At 41.4% G+C, this 18,938-nt stretch overlaps 1 protein-coding gene across 6 annotated transcripts in view; it reads left to right on the top strand.

Annotated features, from left to right (window-relative positions):
• Positions 1-18,938, top strand: part of EXO1 (exonuclease 1) — a 31,448-nt gene that overhangs the window by 2,589 nt on the left and 9,921 nt on the right. Inside the window, exons 1-6 of one of the 6 annotated variants that reach the window (XM_054064000.1) lie at positions 8-90; positions 13,426-13,599; positions 15,891-16,010; positions 16,865-16,988; positions 17,753-17,890; positions 18,095-18,307. In XM_054064000.1, the coding sequence (XP_053919975.1) occupies positions 13,439-13,599; positions 15,891-16,010; positions 16,865-16,988; positions 17,753-17,890; positions 18,095-18,307 (756 nt within the window). In that variant the 5' untranslated portion in view covers positions 8-90; positions 13,426-13,438. Of the gene's footprint in view, positions 1-7; positions 91-12,352; positions 12,473-12,501; positions 12,648-13,422; positions 13,600-15,890; positions 16,011-16,864; positions 16,989-17,752; positions 17,891-18,094; positions 18,308-18,938 lie in introns of those variants that run through there. The other 5 variants (XM_054063997.1, XM_054063996.1, XM_054063999.1 and 2 more) reach the window with 5 other exon arrangements.

The following is an 18,938-nucleotide window of genomic DNA, read 5'->3' on the forward strand; positions in this document are numbered from 1 at the left end:
TCCCACCGATCCGCCGCGCTCCGCGCTCGCCCTGCGCTGGCGCCGCCGCTGCCCTGGCCGTGCGCGCCGCCTGGCGGCCGCTGCTGACACGTGGGTACTGGTTTGGATACTTTGTATAGTAGTAGTAGTTTTTATTGTTTTATTAAAACTGTTTCTATTTCAACCCACGGGTCTTCCTTTCCTTTCCTGATTCTCCGTCCACGAGTGTGGGAGGGGGAAGAGGATGAGAGAGCATCTGTCTGCTGTTTATCTGACGGCTAAGGGGGCAAAACTGGGAGAGAGCCGAGGAAGATGCTTTGTGAGGATGCGTATATTGTGAATTTTGAGAAAAAAACCAAGTAGATCTTGCCACTAGGTCCTGAGACACTTGATCTGACTTTGACAAAAGTCTCACAAACTTCAGTGAGGCTTTGCTTCGGGCACTGGAACAGGCTGCCCAGGGAGGTGGTCGAGTTGCCTTCCCTGGAGGTGTTTAAGGAACGGATGGATGAAGTACTTAGGGACATGGTTTAAGGGAGTGTTAGGAATGGTTGGACTCGATGACCCAGTGGGTCCTTTCCAACCTGGTGATTCTATGATTCTATGATTTGGGGTTGTACTACCAATAACAATCCCCCTTGGCTTAATTCTCTTATACACCCCTACCTTAGCACTGACAAACCTCTGCTGAGTAACAAGACCGTGAAGGGAGATTTCGCAGTGCTAGTGTGTTATACAAATGTTGTGTCCACAAGAAGGCTTTGCTTCTTGTGGGTACTCCAAAGGAATGCAGTCAGCGCTAGGTAGTGGGAGGAACAGTAAAAGTTTCAGAGAGACAGTCAGTGACCAGGGGTTATGTCTATGGCTCACACATCCTCACATTAACAACATGTATAAGAAAAGTTTTCTATGAAGGTAAACCAGCAACTTGAAACTTGGCTTTTCGGTATTGCAAAGACTGAGGAAGACTGTGTTTTGTCCATGTTTTCAGTACACTGAGACAAAGCACTGTGGTAGGCTTGTGTGAGGATCTGAGGCTGCTAACAAACATAGAAACAGATTAAATTGAGATGGCGGAAGCGGTGATCACCTCGGGTATTTGATTTTCTGTCTTCATAGAAATCATCATTCTCTGAGGGAGAACAATGCTGCTGGTGGATCAGCTACTAGTTAACAGCAAGAACTAAACCACATGTGTTATATACCCCTTAGGACTCTGGATGGTACACTGGTTATTGCATAATTGTGGTGATCCATACTTTTGATTCGGAGCTTCCATGACTTGTTTCATTCAGTTATAGTTGATCATCTGCTTTAACTTCTTTGACTTAATTTATGGTTCCTGTTTAGACTACTTGAGTATTGGTAAGCTACAGATGAGTAAGAAAGGAGGAACACACTCAGTAGACACTCAGTATTATCTATATATATATCAGATAAATACAGCTGATAAAGCTAAGCATCACAAAGACTTTCAGTCACTGACAGCTAGTATCATTCTTATGCATCAGAGTGAATGTTTCTCGGCATATTTCTCATGGAACTACTTATGAATCCAGACAACGAACCTTTTCCCAAACTCACATCCTGTCACTAGTATCTCAGTTTTTAAATCATCAAGACTAGTCCCTAAGTGGAAAATTTGCAAAGTTTGTGGAGCTTGTGCAAAAGCAGCAGACTGCTAAACAAGCCAAGTTAAATGGCAGCTTCAGGAGCAGAGTCCCAGGTCTGTAGCTCAAAGGCCTCTTTGTGGCCCTAGAGGGAGAGATAAAATGTGTTACCAGAAACATCTGAAAATAGTCTTTATGATTATTGAAAATAAACTCGTTTGGTGTAAGATAGAAATACATGATTATTCCACAACCTCTTTTCTTGCCATCAGTTATATCTTATTTCCTCCAAACAGAAAAACATTAAGTAAAATGTAATGAGTCACAGTGCAATTATTCCACTTGGAATCTGCTCAGGCTAATGGTTCCACCATAAAGAAAATAATAATAAAAAAACCCCTGTTTCTTGGATATGAGAACAACATTCTCTTAATTCAGACTATGTACTGGTTGATCGATAAGGAGGTGGAAGGACTGCCACTTATTAAGCCACGCATACTACATCCAAGCATACCTGAGTTTCCATTAGAGGTCGACGAGGCTGTTCTTTACTGAGCACCGTTTAATTTAAACACAGGTTGCAGCTTGTCCTGGGTTTGAGCCCTGCAGCTGGCAACAAAGAATCATGTAGTGGAGCTCACTACTCCCCCTTCTGAGATGGAAAGTAAAAAGAAACAAAGGCACAACTTGTGGGTCAAGGTAAGGACAGGGAGGGATCATTCGCCAATTACCATCAGGAATGAAACATTCCGTCGGGGAAAAAAAATCAATCTAATTTATTGCCAATCAAATCAGAGCAAGATACTGAGAACAAATCCAGAACCCTAAAAGAACACCTTTCCCCTACTATGTCTTCTTTCAAGTCTTGCCTTCTGTTCCCAGTACTCTCTACCTCCTCCCTGCCCAGGGGCACAGGGGGACAGGGAATGGGAGCTGTGGTCAGTTCATCACCTGTTTCTGCCACTCTTTCTCAGCAGGAGAACTTGTCATTCTCTTCCCCCACTCCAGCATGAGCTTCACCAGTGTAAGTCCTTCCCACAGGCTGCAGCTCATCATGATCTGCTCCAGTGAGGGTTTCTCACAGGGTCCCAGCCTCCTTTGAGACCTCCACCTGCTCCAGCATGGGGTTCTCAGCAGGCTGCAGATGGACATCCACCAGGACTCTATGGGCTGCAGGGAAACAGCCTACTCAACCATTGTCTCCTCCATGGGCCACAAGGGAATCTTTGCTTGGTCACCTGGCGTATCTCCTCCCTCTCTTCCACTGACCTAGTGTTCTCTGCTATGCTATTTTTCTCACATCTGATGACTGCATAGTTGTTTCTGTAGCATCTGGTGTCTGCAGGGCTGTTTCTCTGCATTTGGCTTCTCTCCCTCTGCTGCCATGCCATGCCAGACTGGCACGATCTGTCCAAAGAGCTCCAGCAGCCCGGCTGCAGGCAAGGGAGGTGAGGGAGCCCATGCCTCCCCCATGCTTTGGCCCTTTCTCCTCAGCTGCACCCTCACCATTCCCCCACTCCTGCCCTCCACCCCATCCCTTCTTTAATACGTTATCACAGAAGAATTATGGTTACCACCGTCACTGACTGGCTTGGTCTTGGCCAGAAGTGGGTCTGCCCCAGAGCCAGCCAGTCCTAGCTTCCAGCAGCCTCCAGCAGCTTCCAGCAGAAGATGCCCCTATAGCTCCTTCTGCTACCAAAACTATTGCAATGCAAACCCAACACACACCTGTAGAGAGAAAGTACCACCAGAGGGAAAAATGCACTTACATAACAGGCAAGTACAGGCAGAATAAAAGTAGTTGTGTTAGCAACAGAGTTAATGAAGCCTCATTTCCTGTCCTCTTCCCTCAATCTACCTGATTTCCAGATGAGAGAAACCATTTCCTTTAGCAGGGGAAAGATAGACAACAATCAGGCTTTCCAGTTCTAGGTATATTCCCTGCCTACATTGCAACTTCACATCTGAAGGAGACAGAAGAGCGTCCAAGGTCACCCTTTTCTGTAGCTTTCATGCAAAGGAAAGCCTGTAATTATTGTGACTTGTAAATCATCATCCATATGTATGCATGATCATGGCAGCAAGATGCTAGGGCGCTCCGTGACATGGAGCAAAGGTTAACCTCTGTATGCTACCACGCTAACACCAGGCACAAGTATAAATTGGGATAGGAGTGGCTGGAGAGAGGCCCTACAGAGAAGGATCTGGGAGTGCTGGTTAGCAGCAAGCTCAATGTTAGCCAGCAGAATGACTCTGGCAGTCGAGAGGGCAAACTGCATCCTGGGGTGCATCAAACACAGCACAACCAGGTCAAAAAAGGTGATTGTTCTGCTGTAGTCAGTGTTGGTGCATTATAAACCTGGAGTACTGTGTGCAGTTTAGCCCACACAATTTAAGAGGGATGTGAAGGTCCTTGAATGCCTTCAGAGGAGGGCAACAAAGCTAGTGAAAGAACTGGAAGGCATGTCCTGTGGAGAGCAGCTGAGGACTTTGGTCTCGTCTCGTTTGGAGAAAACAAGGCTGAGGGGTGACCTCATTGTTCTCTCCAGCTTCTTGAAGAGTGGAAAGGGAGGGAGAGGTACCTGAGCTCCTCTCTTAAGTTTCCAGTGACAAGACTCATGGGAATGGTTCAAAGCTGTTCCACGGAAAGTTTAAATTGAACATTAGGCAGTATTTCTTTACTGAGAGGGTAGTCAAACACTGGAACACCTCCTAGAGATGTGATTGTTGCCCTAAGCCTGTCAGTGTTTAAGAGGCATTTGGACAATGTCCTTAAAAACATGCTTTAACTTTTGGTCAGTCCTGAATTGGTCAGGCAGTTGTACTAGATGATCATTGTGGGTTCCTTCCAACTGAAGTATTCTATTCCATTCCATTCCATTCTATCCTATCTTACCCTATCCTATTTCTATCCCATTCCATTCCATTCCTTTCCATTCCTCTCCACATTTTCATGAACTGCACAGAGTATTTTCAAGACTTCTAGCCCTTAGTCAAATTACATGAAAAGAATTCTATGGTTTCAACATTTATTGAAGGTACAAATTCAGGCAAGAGGCATGAGCTTAGAAGTCTTCTATCCTTAGAAGAATGGGCTGAAAAAAAGGCAAGCCCCAGATGCATTATCTGCTAAGAAACAGGTTGAAACTAAAGTAGAAAGCCAGGAGAGCCAGCTGTAACCCTCTCAATGTCCCTGCACCCCTGGTGTAACAACTCCATCCTTTGTGAATTCCATTGTGTTGGAGGCCCCTGTGGACTCACTGGGATGAGAGAAGATCCTGTATTTTAGAGTAGGGAGCGCAACTGGAGGAGTCCGGAGAAGTGCCTCCTGCCTGCTGTCTCCCTTCAGCCATTACTAATTTAGACACATGAAATTCCAGAAAGAGGCTGTTTAGTGCCAGGGAGAAATCTAAACACACCGTTCTCCCACAAAATGGGCTGGAATGCATTTTATTTTCAGTACCTCTCAAATGTCCTTGTTCTGCATTTTGTTTTCAGTCTCACCTAATGTCCTGTAGCGAAACCTAAAGCAGAAGCAAGCAGAAGGGATTGGGGCCTGAGCAGGACGTGTTATTTCTTCTCCTTTTCTGGAAAAGCAGCCAAAAGCAGAGTGTTAGAGGCACAAATAAGAGAGTGCTTTCTGGGATGGCATTAGTGTTATGTTATTTCTCAGTGACCAGGAACAAAAGACGATTGGCACTTCTTACTGAGAAGAAATCTCCAGAATGAGTCTGTGCCTGGCACTACAGCAATTTAAGCATTTTTGTATCAATTATCCACTTTTTCAGGATTTTTAGAACATGAACAAGTGGACAGTTTCTCCCTTGACACTGATAGATAGCTTTGTTTTCATGATGAATGTCAGTAGGAGATTGCTCATGGGTGCTCCTTCTTATAGCTGAGAATTACTGCTTGAGTACTCAAAGCAGACTCAGAGAACTCAGAGCAAAGGAGCAGACTACCAAATCAAAATGTTGTTAACACTTCATGATGGCAGAGAGCAAGTTTCCACTGGCAGTCAGATGAGAGGAGATCACACAAATTATGCAAGGGATTACTCATGAGGTGCATGATTTTGCTGTTCGCTGGCAACACACGGATTAGTGATCCTTTGCCTTCACTGGAAAAAAACAGGACACAAAGAGAAGGTCAGATGATTTTGGCATCTCCAGCCAAGCATGCTATTGACAGACATCCATTTCAAATATTACATAGCTGGGGTTGAGCCCAATGAGCTTCGCATAAGGTGTTGTTTCACAAAGCTGTGTTCTCTTCACTACCACATCCTCATGAAGAAGCTGATGGGCACAGACCTTACCAGGTTTGCACAGGAGGCGAGTGCTGGAATCACTCTCACAAAAATTCCTCTTCGAAAATGAATCCAAGCGCTGTGTCCACTCAGCAGTGAGCAGATAAGAACTGTGACCAGCCTGATGAGGTTACCTGGGATTCTGATGCAGGAAATTAATACGGCTTTTCTTCTGTTCCCTTCTGTAGCTGTCAGGGGCTGAAGCCTGCAAATGGCATTAACAGTTTAAAAGAATTAGTTGGTAAGGGAGATATCACTCACATAAATCATGCTCTTAGCCTGGCCTGACTGAAGCAGATGGCAGTTGCAATATTAACTAGATAATCCAGGTTTTTAATGACTTCACTAACATTATTGATAAAATATCCTAAAAAATGAGGAGCTTCTAAAATAATTTTTGTCTGCTACTAAATATAGTTTCAAGCATATCTTTCTCTAGACTTCTCTCAAGAGTGTACAAGTATGTACATGAGTTTGCTGGTGCTATTAAGGCCTGGCTCTGTTGGTAAGCTTAAAAAAAGTATGAAAATATGTTATCCATAAATGAAAATCTCTGTAAAAAGCAGGTAGAGGGTGCTGTAACTGTAATACTATTATCTGTCTGAGAGAAATCAAACTCCTTTTCTAATGTACTGATTATATGGGCCAACTAACTGTCAGACAGACTTCCTGAAATAAAAGTGATCAAATTCTTAAGTAGTGAAGACAATATAGTAGCAATAATAAGGAATCCATTGAAAGTTTGGAAAAACTAATATAAATCAGTGACCATAGGTGACTCTCTGATTGTGAGCTTCGGCAAAGAGCCAGCTTTCATTCTGTGTATTTTAATCTGCCCAGTGAGGTCAATTCCAGCAGTGCCAGGTGATGTAGGGAAGGAAGTTTACTAAAAATCTGTAAGATGCCGTTGTCCATTGTATTGCATAGTGAGAACAAAATTTATTTTGCTTCGCCTTGGCTGTGTAAAGGTTAGCCTATATCAGACCTAGTGATCTCATTTCCTCTGTATAATTGGTGTTGAGAAAGAAGCAGTTCTAGAGATACTTTAGCACACTTAGCTTGGCATCTATCTTAAATTCCCAATAGGGGTCAACATGGCTATACTCTGTATAGCCCTTTTTCTTTATTACATGATATAAAACAATTGTAAAGGAAGCATAATTTCACTACTACATTTTCCATTTCCAGGTCTGTGTGAAATTTATTCTGCCAGCCACTATTACAAAGCTGCTCAAGGAAATGAAAACCATACAACAGGGATTTGGCATAGTAATTTCTAGCCCTAGCAAATTCTCCAAATACATGAGCTACTTCTGAAAGGATTGTGTATACATAAGTCTTGTAACCACCACAAAATGGTGCTACTTCCTAGTTCTCTCTGGTAACGATGAGAAATAAAATTGCAATGCTACAGTATCCTTTAAAGAAATAACTCCCCAAAGTATTATCATCTGACAACTTCATAGAATCAATCATAGAATCACCAGGTTGGAAAGGACCCACTGGGTCATCGAGTCCAACCATTCCTAACACTCCCTTTAACCATGTCCCTAAGCACTTCATCAACCCGTTCCTTAAACACCTCCAGGGAAGGTGACTCAACCACCTCCCTGGGCAGTCTGTTCCAGTACCTGATGACTCTTTCTGTGAAGAATTTTTTCTGATATCCAGCCTGAAACCTCCCCTGGCTGAACTTCAGGCCATTCCCCCTTGTCCTGTCCTCAGTCACTTGGGAGAAAAGACCAGCTCCCTCCTCTCCACAACCTCCTTTCAGGTAGTTGTAGAGAGCAACAAGGTCTCCCCTCAGCCTCCTCTTCTCCAGGCTAAACAACCCCAGCTCTCTCAGCCGCTCCTCGTAAGACTTGTTCTCCAGCCCCCTCACCAGCTTCGTTGCTCTTCTCTGGACACACTCCAGAGCGTCAACATCCTTCTTGTGGTGAGGGGCCCAGAACTGAACACAGTACTCAAGGTGCAGTCTCACCAGTGCTGAGTACAGAAGAAGAATAACCTCCCTGGACCTGCTGGTGACCCCATTTCTGATACAAGCCAAGATGCCATTGGCCTTCTTGCCCACCTGGGCACACTGCTGGCTCATGTTCAGTCGGCTGGCGACCATTACCCCCAGGTCCTTCTCCTCTGTACACCTCTCCAGCCACTCTTCCCCCAGTCTGTAGCACTGCATAGGGTTGTTGTGCCCCAAGAGACAATAACCCTTGTGCTTCCTTGCAAGAGACACTGTTGACCTTAAAGAGCAGTACTGTTAACCTGTTTAACACAGCTTTACTGAAACCAACAAAGCCTTTGACTCATTGTGTAAAACTCCTACTATTTTATAGAAGTCATGAAATGTAATGAAGATGGGTCATAGATAATGAGGCTGAAGACATTTGTGATGGACAAAATTAATGTGTATCGTATTAACTCTTCAGCTCCAGGGTATCCACCCTTTCAGATTAATGGATTAAAAAGAAAAATCAGAACTGGGCAAGAATTCTGTATCTCTGGTTTCCTTCAATGCAAGTTCCATGGCTACAGTGCTTCCTACTCTGAGGGTCACCTTATGACTATTTTTGATGTAATCTACAGAAAACAGTCATGAGTAGATTTAATTGAGTTGTAGATGACATTTTGAATGATGTGGATATATTATACTGTCTATCCTGATTATTGTTCTTCCCATGAACACAGCAATTTGAGGGAAAAAGAAAGGTCAGAATTCATAAAAAACATATTCTTAAAAAAGCATTCCTAATCCAAACATAATTCTAACTGCAATTGAATTTAGAACTCCTGCAGCATACCAAATATAGACAGAATCATGGAGTGAAAAAGAAGAGTTAAGAGGAATTTAATCAGTATTTTCAGTTTTAAAACATCTTATGCTGTCACCAAGGAAAAACTATTTCTATGCATTTCTAGAGAAATTACAGTTCAGATGTGCTCTTTTCAAAATGCATGGAATTTGATTCTTGCTTTCCACTGTCTGGAAACATCAGTTTTCTGCCCTGCTGGCTGAGTCATGCATGTTAGGTAGCCAAAATATCAAAAGACCTATACAGACTTCAAAATGTCAAGCAGAAAAATAAACTGTTACCTGGTAGGTATCAGCCTAGACATATTTCTCACTGCAAATTTTGTTTTAATTTAAGCAATCATACCTTTATGTTAACTAATAAGAAAATGAAGCTTTATTACATATTTCAAACTCAAACCTCATCAGTTGTTGATCATTTTTCTCCAGACAGCCTATTATTCACTTGTAACTTGAAATCTTTGCAGTGTAACTGCAGTACTGACATCTCAGATGGCTTATGTTGCGCCTAATATGACTGCCGCTGGCCCCTGTGGGGGAAATATAACCATGTACTCTGACCAGCACACTTCTAGAGGGCTGTTTACTTCATTTCCATGTCTAGCTGGGCCTTCTGGACTGGATCTCATGAGGACATATTAAACAGGTCACACAAGGATGAGCCCATAAGACAGTTCCTACCTGTGTAGGGAACAGAGGGATATTAACAAAAAAGAAATCTCTTGAAGGTATTCTAAAGTGAAATTATGCTATAGCATTTATACTAGTCATTGCATTTACGCAACATTTATTTATTTATGGCAATTACGCTATTACTTTAGGAGAGAGGGACATGCACAATCATGTGGCTCAGGAATGGAAAACTTTATAAACAGAAAGAAATAATTTCCTGTTTGTAATTACAAATGTACCAGATATTCAAACTATGTGAAATTTCAAGTGAAGTACTAGTTTGATTACTCTCCATCTGTATCACCTTTCCTTTTTTCTAAGACAGTATCATAATTTCTCAAACTTTCTTCATAGAGACAGACACGTTCCCTGATCAGGATTCAATCACCCGCTTCACAGATCTCCACAAAAAGCAGCTTAATAAAGCAGTTAAGCATCACATAAAATCAGTAGATAAAAAAATTTACTCCGCTGCGGCTGTAATTTTTATTCTAGACTGTTAACAAGACTTCTGGTCCAGTGGTCTCTTTACTTGCAGTAAGAAATCTGCCCGCATCCTTATATTTGTTCCAGTCTTATCTGACTATTAGCTCAACAAATGAAATGGACATGCAGGTTTTTATGAGTGCAGAGAAAATTCACACAGTTCACCATTGCACACGCAGTCTCCTGTTCTAATTCTCTCTCCATTCTTTTCTGAGTTTCTAGACTGCATCTCTTTAGCAATATGTAAAGATGCATTTCCTGAGAACAAGAAACATCTAGAGTAAGATTAACCTTACACTGCTTACTGTTGTCAGTAGGAAGAAATTAAGGCTGGCACTGTAGAGTCCTTTGTCATCCTGTTCTGTGGTACGTGCAGACCACATGTTGGCTATCAAACTAGGGTTTATTGTGTTTATTGTGTCAAATAGGCAGAATGAGATAATGCAACAGAGGGTTAAAAAGGAACTCATGCATGAGACGTCCCAAAACATTAACTAGACCTATGAAACAAAAAAAAATGTTATTTGTATGCCTTTTTGTGTTTAGTTGGACTATCCTTGTAAAATTCCCTTCTGCATTACTTCAAATTTCAGTATGTTATTTGCACGTTCAGAGCTTTTTGAAATTAAACCAATTCTCATAGTATGTAAATACAGATTTTAAATTCTAACTTTGACCATCAATTCTTACATTAACCCCAGAATTCCACTGATCTAACTGTCCCTCAGCTCTTCCTTTGCAGTCAGTGACCTGCTTCTGCTCTCAACATCCCCACTCACTGGGGTAGCTGCAGGACTCAGTCCCTTGTCCCATCAAAAATCCGTGATGTCTCGTGATGTGAATCCAGTATACTTAATGCTTACAGTTTTCATTTCTATTGTTGTTATCCGTGCACTGTCTTCAACTGCATGTCATGGATCTTTTGCTGTAATTGAACCCATCTAGGGCAATCAGTGTGAAAAATATTGTCAGAAACAGATTGTTCAGTAGTCTTCTCAGAATGACTCATTTGGAATACAGGTTACAGAAATAATAAAACCAGGTGGTTTTACTCATATCTCTACTTAGACCAGTAATTTTTACTGACTGGTATTCAGCTTCTTTATGTATAAATATTATCAGAAAACAACAGGCAGAAATATGTTCTTCTCCTATGGTGGTTTCTCTGCTGGTTTTGTTAGTGTTGTTTTAATTTATAACTGCCTGAATAGCTTTTCTGTATAACAGGGTACAGACGTGACCAGTCGCCAAGGATAAAAAGAAAGAACTGAAAACGAATGCTAAACACTATGACAACACAATCTTTCCAGGAGGTTTACCATGATTTTCTCCACTAGTGACTTAGTGGTTATAGAAAATTTGCATTAGGAAGCATTTCCACGACTAAGCTTTCAAATATATGTGTTAGTCCCAACATAAGGAATAGCTGTTTCCCCATTTTTCTGCAGTTTTACTGAGACAGCAGAACTGAATTTGGCACAGGACGTGCTGACTCAGTGCTACAGCTCTGAAAAAAAATCTATTCCACTGTGTTAAATGACTGCCAATGTTTTTGCAGATTCTTGAACTGGCTGCACTTTGCTAGTGGCACATTTCATGGTTTACCGCTTAATGACACGTCCCCTCGGAACCCCTTTCCCCAGTGGCTGTCCTGCAGACATTCTAGCGTACATCCTTATCTTTCAAGCTGTTTCAAATGAAAGGGAAGGTTCCAGAAAACACCCTGCCACCCAACACAGGCACAATTCCAAAACAATCAGGAGCTCAGAGCCAGCTTGGCTGCCCACTTTGCACCCCAGCACATGGTGACCCTAAAGAGGGTGCCTGGGCCCTAAGGGCTACGGCTTCAGGCTTTTATTTCCTCCCTCCCTTCCTCCTTCCCTCCCTTCATTCCTTCCTTCATTTCTCATACCCTCTATCTCTCCCTTTCTTCCTCCCTTCATTTCTCCCTCCCTCCCTCCCTCCCTCCCTTCAGTCAGTCTTCCCTCCCTCTATCCCTTCCTCCATTCATTCATTCCTCCCTTCATTCCTTCATTCTTCCCTTCATTCATTCCTTCACTTCTCTCTCCATCCATCTCTCCCTTCATTCATTCCTCCCTCCCTCCTTCCATTAATTTATTCCCCCCTTCCTCCCTGCCTTCATTCATTCCTTCATTTCTCCCTCCTTCCACTCATTTATTCCTCCCCCCTTCCTTCCTCCCTTCATTTATGCCTTTATTTCTCCTTCCCTATCTCTCTTCCTTCCTCCTTTCCTTCCTCCATTCATGCCTTCATTTCCCCCTGCCTCCAGTCCTTCACTCATCCAGTCCTTCACTCATCCAGTCCTTCATTCATCCAGTCCTCCCTCCACCACCACTCCCCCCCCCCCCCCCCCCCCCACACACACTCCCCCCACACCCTCCCCAGCCGCGCGGGGCATGCCGGGACTTGTAGTCCCTCGCGGCGGTGGGGCGGGGCCATTGCCCTGAGCGCGCGCTACTTGAAAGCGCCGGGCGGCCGCCGCGCGCCACGGCCGAGCGGAGCGGAGCAGAACGGAGCAGAGCAGCGAAGCGAGTGCCGACGTGAAGGCCTCCCCTTCCTTCCCGTCTTCCTCCCCCTCGAGAGGTGCGGGCGGCGCGGCCGTTGGGGACCGGGGTTCCCCTCAGCTCCCCTCTACCTCTCTCTCTCTTTCTCCCGCTTCTTCCCGGACCGCGGCGAGGTGGAGGCGCCATGCGGGACGGGGCCTCGAGGCGGGAGAGCTGCCTTACTGCTGCGGTTCCCGCTGCGGGTCCCGGTGCGGGTACGTGGGTGCGGGGAGGGGGCTGTGAGGGCCGCGGAGCCCCTGAGCGAGGGCCGGAGCGGGGGCTGTCTGTGCCTTGGGGGTTTCAAGGCTCCGCGTTCCTTCGGCCCCCGCAGCGATGCACCTAGTACTTATTGTTACAAAATGGGATGTTTTGATTGAAGCTGAACTAGAGTGAAGTTTCGTCTAAGTAATCGTATTTTAGAAAGGTTAGACAGAATGTCCTGCTGACAGTGTGTTTTCTTTCAAGCAGCGTTTTTTTCCAGACGCTGATCATTTTTTGAAAATGATAACGTCTTGTGTTCAGTGTGATCTGTGCTGAGCAGATGTGTCTGCTGTAATCACCTCTGTTTGCAACCTTTCCATATCTCAAAGGAAATGTCAGGCAGAGATGGAGCCGGCTCCGAATTAGCAAGAGATTTGACTGTTGTTAAGTTTCATAATAGCATTAAAATTAGGGAAGTCATAGAATATGCATAAGATTTCTGGGAAAATTTATATATATGCATGTAAGTGTGAAATAAGCTCCATAACCAGTTTTGTCTCGCTGTAGACGACTGATGAAGGTCGCTCCCTCGTGTTGCCCAGGCCTGATAAAAGATGCCTACTTTCTAAAACTCCAAAATAAGTTGCAGATTTTTATTTGCTGGTGTTTTCAGTATCGGCCAGGTTTCTCTTGTTTGTCCCAGCACCCTGCCCACAGCCTGACCTGACATTCCTTCGTGCAACAATCAAGTCTCAGCCTTGCGCTTACAATTTTTTGTTTTCCTGACAGCAGTTTAAGCAACATTATGGGGATTCAAGGCCTGCTCCAGTTTATCAAGGAAGCTGCTGAACCTACCCACGTGAAGAAATACAAGGGGCAGACAGTAGCTGTGGACACCTACTGTTGGCTGCACAAAGGTGCTTATGCTTGTGCTGAAAAGCTGGCACGAGGAGAGCCAACAGATCTGTAAGTCTTTGTTATATTTTGGTTTCGGTTCTCTTACAAATCTAAGTTTTGTTAGCTTGGCATTTCTTCAACTATAAACTAAGTTAAAGCAGTTTCACTACTTACTGTTGCTTCTGAATTCTCAGTCCCAGTGGTACTTTTTGGCAATTGAAGTGTTGATAAATAGCTTTCCAGCTGTGCAAAACAAACATTAAAGAATATATTTTGGGGAAAAACCCTCTCTAAAATATTTTTATTAAACCATCAATAGTTAGGTGAGTTAGTTTTTTTTTCCCAGTATGTCTTGTTCTCATATATAATCTAATCTCTCTAGTAAGAATCTGTAGATGCAATCCATGCATTTCAAGTCTAGTATTTTTTTCAGGAACCTTATTTGTATGAAGTGATAGGTTGTAAACACTGCTATGACAAAAGTTGTAATAATACTGAGGAATTCTAATATATGTGTTGTGTTTTGCATAAAGTGTGAGGGTTTTGCTTAACATGCTACATTTTTAGTAAGAGTAGCTTTTCTAATGTAACATGGATTTTTCACTTGTATGGTTATTTCTAAGGAAGGAAACAAACAAATTGTTGCTGTATTTCAAGGTCAGCTTTGGAGCTTAGATCAAGTTTGCGTAAGTCCATTCCCATCTCTGGAAAACTGTGTTGAACTCTTGTTCTAAACTGAATATATTTTTTAAAGAAGGTTAATCTTTATCTTCTCGGAAATAAAGATACACCGATTAGTCTAGATCAAAATTAACTTACGAAATTTTGTTTAAATGTTTGTAGTCAAGAAAGAGTTGGTGGTTTGCAAATGGGTTCAAATCTTTAACTCCAATTTCTGTTGATATAAAGAACTGTGGAGTTTAATCCAACTCTTGCTACCTGCTCTTGAAGATATTGGAGATCTCTCTGAGTCTTGAGATATAATTCAGTTGAGAAAGAAATTGACTGACAGGAGAAACATTAATAGTCATAGGAAACTTTGGAACAGTTGAGTTTAACTCCATGAATATTTTATGACCAAATCTTGTTTCCATGCACATATCAACACTGACCTTATACTGGCACCTTAACTATAATGTAGAGAGTCCTTTGACACTTTAAAATTAATCTGAATCAGAGTATTATATAGCTACAATCCTATTTCCTTCTGTCTTTCAAAAATCATGGGTATTTTTTATTTGTTTTGTAGCTCTAAATTCATTTTCTTCAGTGCTTGCATCCAGTTTCTTCAGTGCTCGCATCCATGTTCTAAGTGCTCCAAAGTCCCATTCTCCCCTCCCTGCCTCCTACTGTAAATGTTGCTTTTTCTTTTTTAAACAGTGTCCCTGAAAGAAAACACAAACTTGACTTCATTTGTCATTGCATTGTTGTAATGCACGTAGTATTTACCAGCACTTATCAGATTTTAGTTTTGTGCAGCTAGTGAAACAATCTCATACAGAACTGTAGAAACAAGTAAGGAGGTATAAGGGAATACGTAAAGCCTGGAATTCCCTACAAATATTTTAAGAAGGGACAAGCTTGGAAAGCAGTGGAGGTTTACCTCCTGGTCACTACACCGTCTTTCGTACACTGCCTATCTGTACTAACGGTGTACAGTTGGGCAGTGTACGAAAGATGTAGTGACCAGGAGGTGTTAGTACAGTGTTACTACAGGTGTTAGTGGTGTTAGTACTGTTATTACAGTTTGGGAAACTCTTGTCTTTTGGAATATTTTCAGCACTGGACCTGTATTTTTTAGCATGGGACGATATGCTTGCATGTCTGTCTGTAGCATGTATCAGCTGTCTGGAGAGAAGGGTGGATGGTACCACAAAGAGAAATTTGGTACCCCATCACTGCTCCAACTCTACGGAAGATCATTTAGTCTGACTTTCACAAGGATTTAAGGAAAGATAATGTACAGTGGGCTTGTTTGCCTCCTGCTTCCCTGGCTGTTATAAATAGAGTTGCCGAAACTAAAATGCTCATCCATGTTTTAACTTGTAAATCTTTTGGCTATGTTGAATCCTAATGTAGCAAAATCAAACTGAATTGTACTTAAGTTCTTATTTCATTTTGTGTAGGAGTAGGGAGCAGTCAGTCCAGTTCCGAGTTGGGAGGTGGGGCATTTCTATTGCCAAAAAAAGCGTTTAAATGTTGTTAATCTTTTTGTGATGCTAGGGAAATATATAGCTCATTAAGATCCTTGAACAATAGTTAGTCCTAAACTTGCAGTTCTCCTTTTACGCAAATAATACAGAATACTTTGATTAACAATAAAGTTTTTCTTTTTCTTACTTTTGTTCTCTTTGATACAGTTATGTAGCTTTCTGTATGAAACTTGTTGATATGCTCCTCTCATTTGGAATTAAACCAATTTTGGTGTTTGATGGATGCACTCTGCCTTCTAAGAAGGAAGTGGAAAAGGCCCGACGAGAGTAAGTACTTAAAGTAGTGAACTGTATTGATTAGCAAGCAAAGCAAGTTGTAACACCTCAGAATTCAGCTAGGTATCAATCTCTGCTAAACTTCCCTGCAATGTAGTTTTGTCTGGTTTAGTTTACATTTAAAAATCATACAAACCTTCTTAGAGGTTTTATTCCAAAAATAGAAATGCACATCATAAATGAAAGCACGTTTATAGAGGAAGGAAGTAAACCTCTGAGAATTAATTCCTGTAATGTACTAAAGGTTTTAGTTTACCCATCCTTGTGATGTCTGGGCAAAAATATTTCTTCCCAATATAATTTTATTTTAAAATAACACTACCTCATTTTTCTCTACTAATAATCAGATGAACTTGTTTCAGATTTGGTTTCAGGTCCTTGTATAATGAGAGTTCTCACTAAAGCAGTGAGAATTTTTCCTTAGTGGTTTTTATTTATAAATTCTCATGGGACATTATGCTTTCTTCAGCGTGGAGCAAACAATTTCCAGTATTTGAAATGAAGGAAATGATTCCTTCTGTCCTCTAAACCACTAAGTATCTAATATCAGGTACTCTCAAATTTTATTTTACTGCAACCTGAGAGTAGGCACATCTCTTCTTTTATGCTGCTGATTTCAGTTCTTGAGTTGTCACTGTTTTATGAGAAAATATTGTGCATTTCAAAATGCCTGTCTAATGATCCTTGTAAGTACAATGTCTTGTTTTTTTTAAAAAAAAAATATGGAGTAGAAGTGCGGGGAAGCGTTCATCTGCAAAACCTACGAGTCTCAGTCCTTCCTACTACTTGTTCTTTTGAATGAAAAATAATCTGAGACTAGTGGATATTTTTGTTTTATCTTTCAGGAAACGTCAAACAAATCTTCTGAAGGGGAAACAATTATTGCAGGAAGGGAGACTGTCAGAAGCTAGGGAATGTTTTGGGCGCAGTGTAAATATTACCCATGTTATGGCTCATGAAGTTATTAAAGTAAGTTGTTAATGCTGTTGATACCAACAGTTTTTAAGAAAAAAATTAAGCAGTAGGTAGCATTTCTTAGTCTCCTTTTGTATGGCTGGATCACTGCCTCTTCTATGTATGCAAGAAACATATTCCTTCCCTTCTTAGCCTCTAACTGTCCTGCATATATTGGGTTATGTTAGGCACAGTTAACAAGCTTTCACATTGCTTCAAGTTTACTATGCCCAGTTGTATTTCAATTGAAGCATCATCATTATTTATACACTTCTTAGTGCTATGAACTGACTTTGATAACACTTAAGTTTTACTTTTACCGCATAAAAACTAAACAAAATTTTTTAATTTTTTACCATGGGCTAGTTCCTGAGACTACAAAAAAAAAAGTTTTTGCTTTAGAACATTTCTAGTAGTTTTTTGCTGTCCTCCCACTGCAGTCACAGAATCTTTATCATAGTAGTATTACATTTGTTCTAGTGCTGTTTTTCTTGGTCCAGAATACAATTGCATGAGAGTGAAGCTTGCTTCTGTGGTCAGGTGGAGTGAGCATAGTGTTACAGGCCACAGGAAGTGTTTTTTGTAAACTGATCTATATAGGTCTAAGCTGCTTGAAATTTGAGTTTTGAAGATGAAGTATTGGGCTCTAATGGGTGGAGTGATTTTAAAAGATCACGGTTTCAGTTTTTTAAGGTAGAAGTTCTTATGTGTTCCAATGCCTTTAAGGTAATTACTGAAAATTGATGCAAAATACTTGTAATCTTTTTGTTTATGTACAGGCTGCACGAGTCCGAGCTGTTGATTGCATTGTTGCTCCTTATGAAGCTGATGCTCAGTTGGCTTATCTTAATAAGACTGGCATGGTTCAAGCTATAATTACAGAAGACTCTGATCTTTTAGCTTTTGGATGTAAAAAGGTATGGAAGAAAACACTGAGAGCCTTTACTTCTATCTTAAAAACAGATTTTGAGGTTGCCAACAGTATTTGATGTATGGATTTACTCTTCTACAGTAGATGATGGAAACAGATGAGAGTAGCACTCAGCCTCTCTTGTTTCCATCAAATGCAGCAGTCCAGGTTATGTAGGTGAAAATTGTTTTCACTTCCTCTTAATTTCCAGGTGTTTCTGAAAATTGACAAGTTTGGAAATGGATTAGAGGTAGATCAAGCTCGACTAGGAAACTGCAAGCAGCTTGGGAATGTGTTTACAGAAGAGAAATTCCGCTACATGTGTATTCTTTCTGGTTGTGACTACCTCCCATCAATTCATGGAATCGGGTTAGCTAAAGCCTGCAAGTTAATCAAATTGGCCAACAATCCAGATATTATAAAGGTAAACTTGGATTTGCTTTGTCTGTTGTTGTTTTGACGGCCTACAGCAGTATATGTGAAATTAACACTGAATTGAAAACGCAAAGGGTTCTTGACTTCTTCTTAAGGAGAAATACTAAAAGAAGTATTTTTAAACCTGTTCTTTAGAACAATGTCAAGTTCTGAGCTAAACACAGCTGTTTTATTTGGAGAGAGGGAGATAGTCTTGCTGCTAGGAGTGTTATAAACTTGCTCTTCAGAAAGACATAATCTGCCATCTGTGAAATTGGAAAACGTAGAGGTCAATGAATTATTAGGAACTTCTTTTAGAGTAGTGCAGTAACAATATACAGGAGGAGCTACTGGATCAATATGTAGTTTTTCGTGATGAAGAGGAGAGAAATTGTATTAGTTTTGCTTTTTTCTATCCTAAAAACATCCAATTATTGCGTATGTGTTCTGCTAATTTGAAAGATGAAATTTGATATGCATTCATTTTCACAAATACACCTCAAGGAGATGCTCTGTATTTCTGTTCTTTATTTTTGTATTTCTTTGTTGAACAAGAAGTATTTATAAAGATTTAAATTGTTATATTGATGTGATTGTAACCAACTTAAGAGTGGGGGAAATAACATATAAAACTTTTTTCC

Source organism: Cuculus canorus, chromosome 3 (assembly GCF_017976375.1).
Source record: "Cuculus canorus isolate bCucCan1 chromosome 3, bCucCan1.pri, whole genome shotgun sequence".
In the NCBI taxonomy this organism is placed as follows: Eukaryota; Metazoa; Chordata; class Aves; order Cuculiformes; family Cuculidae; genus Cuculus; species Cuculus canorus.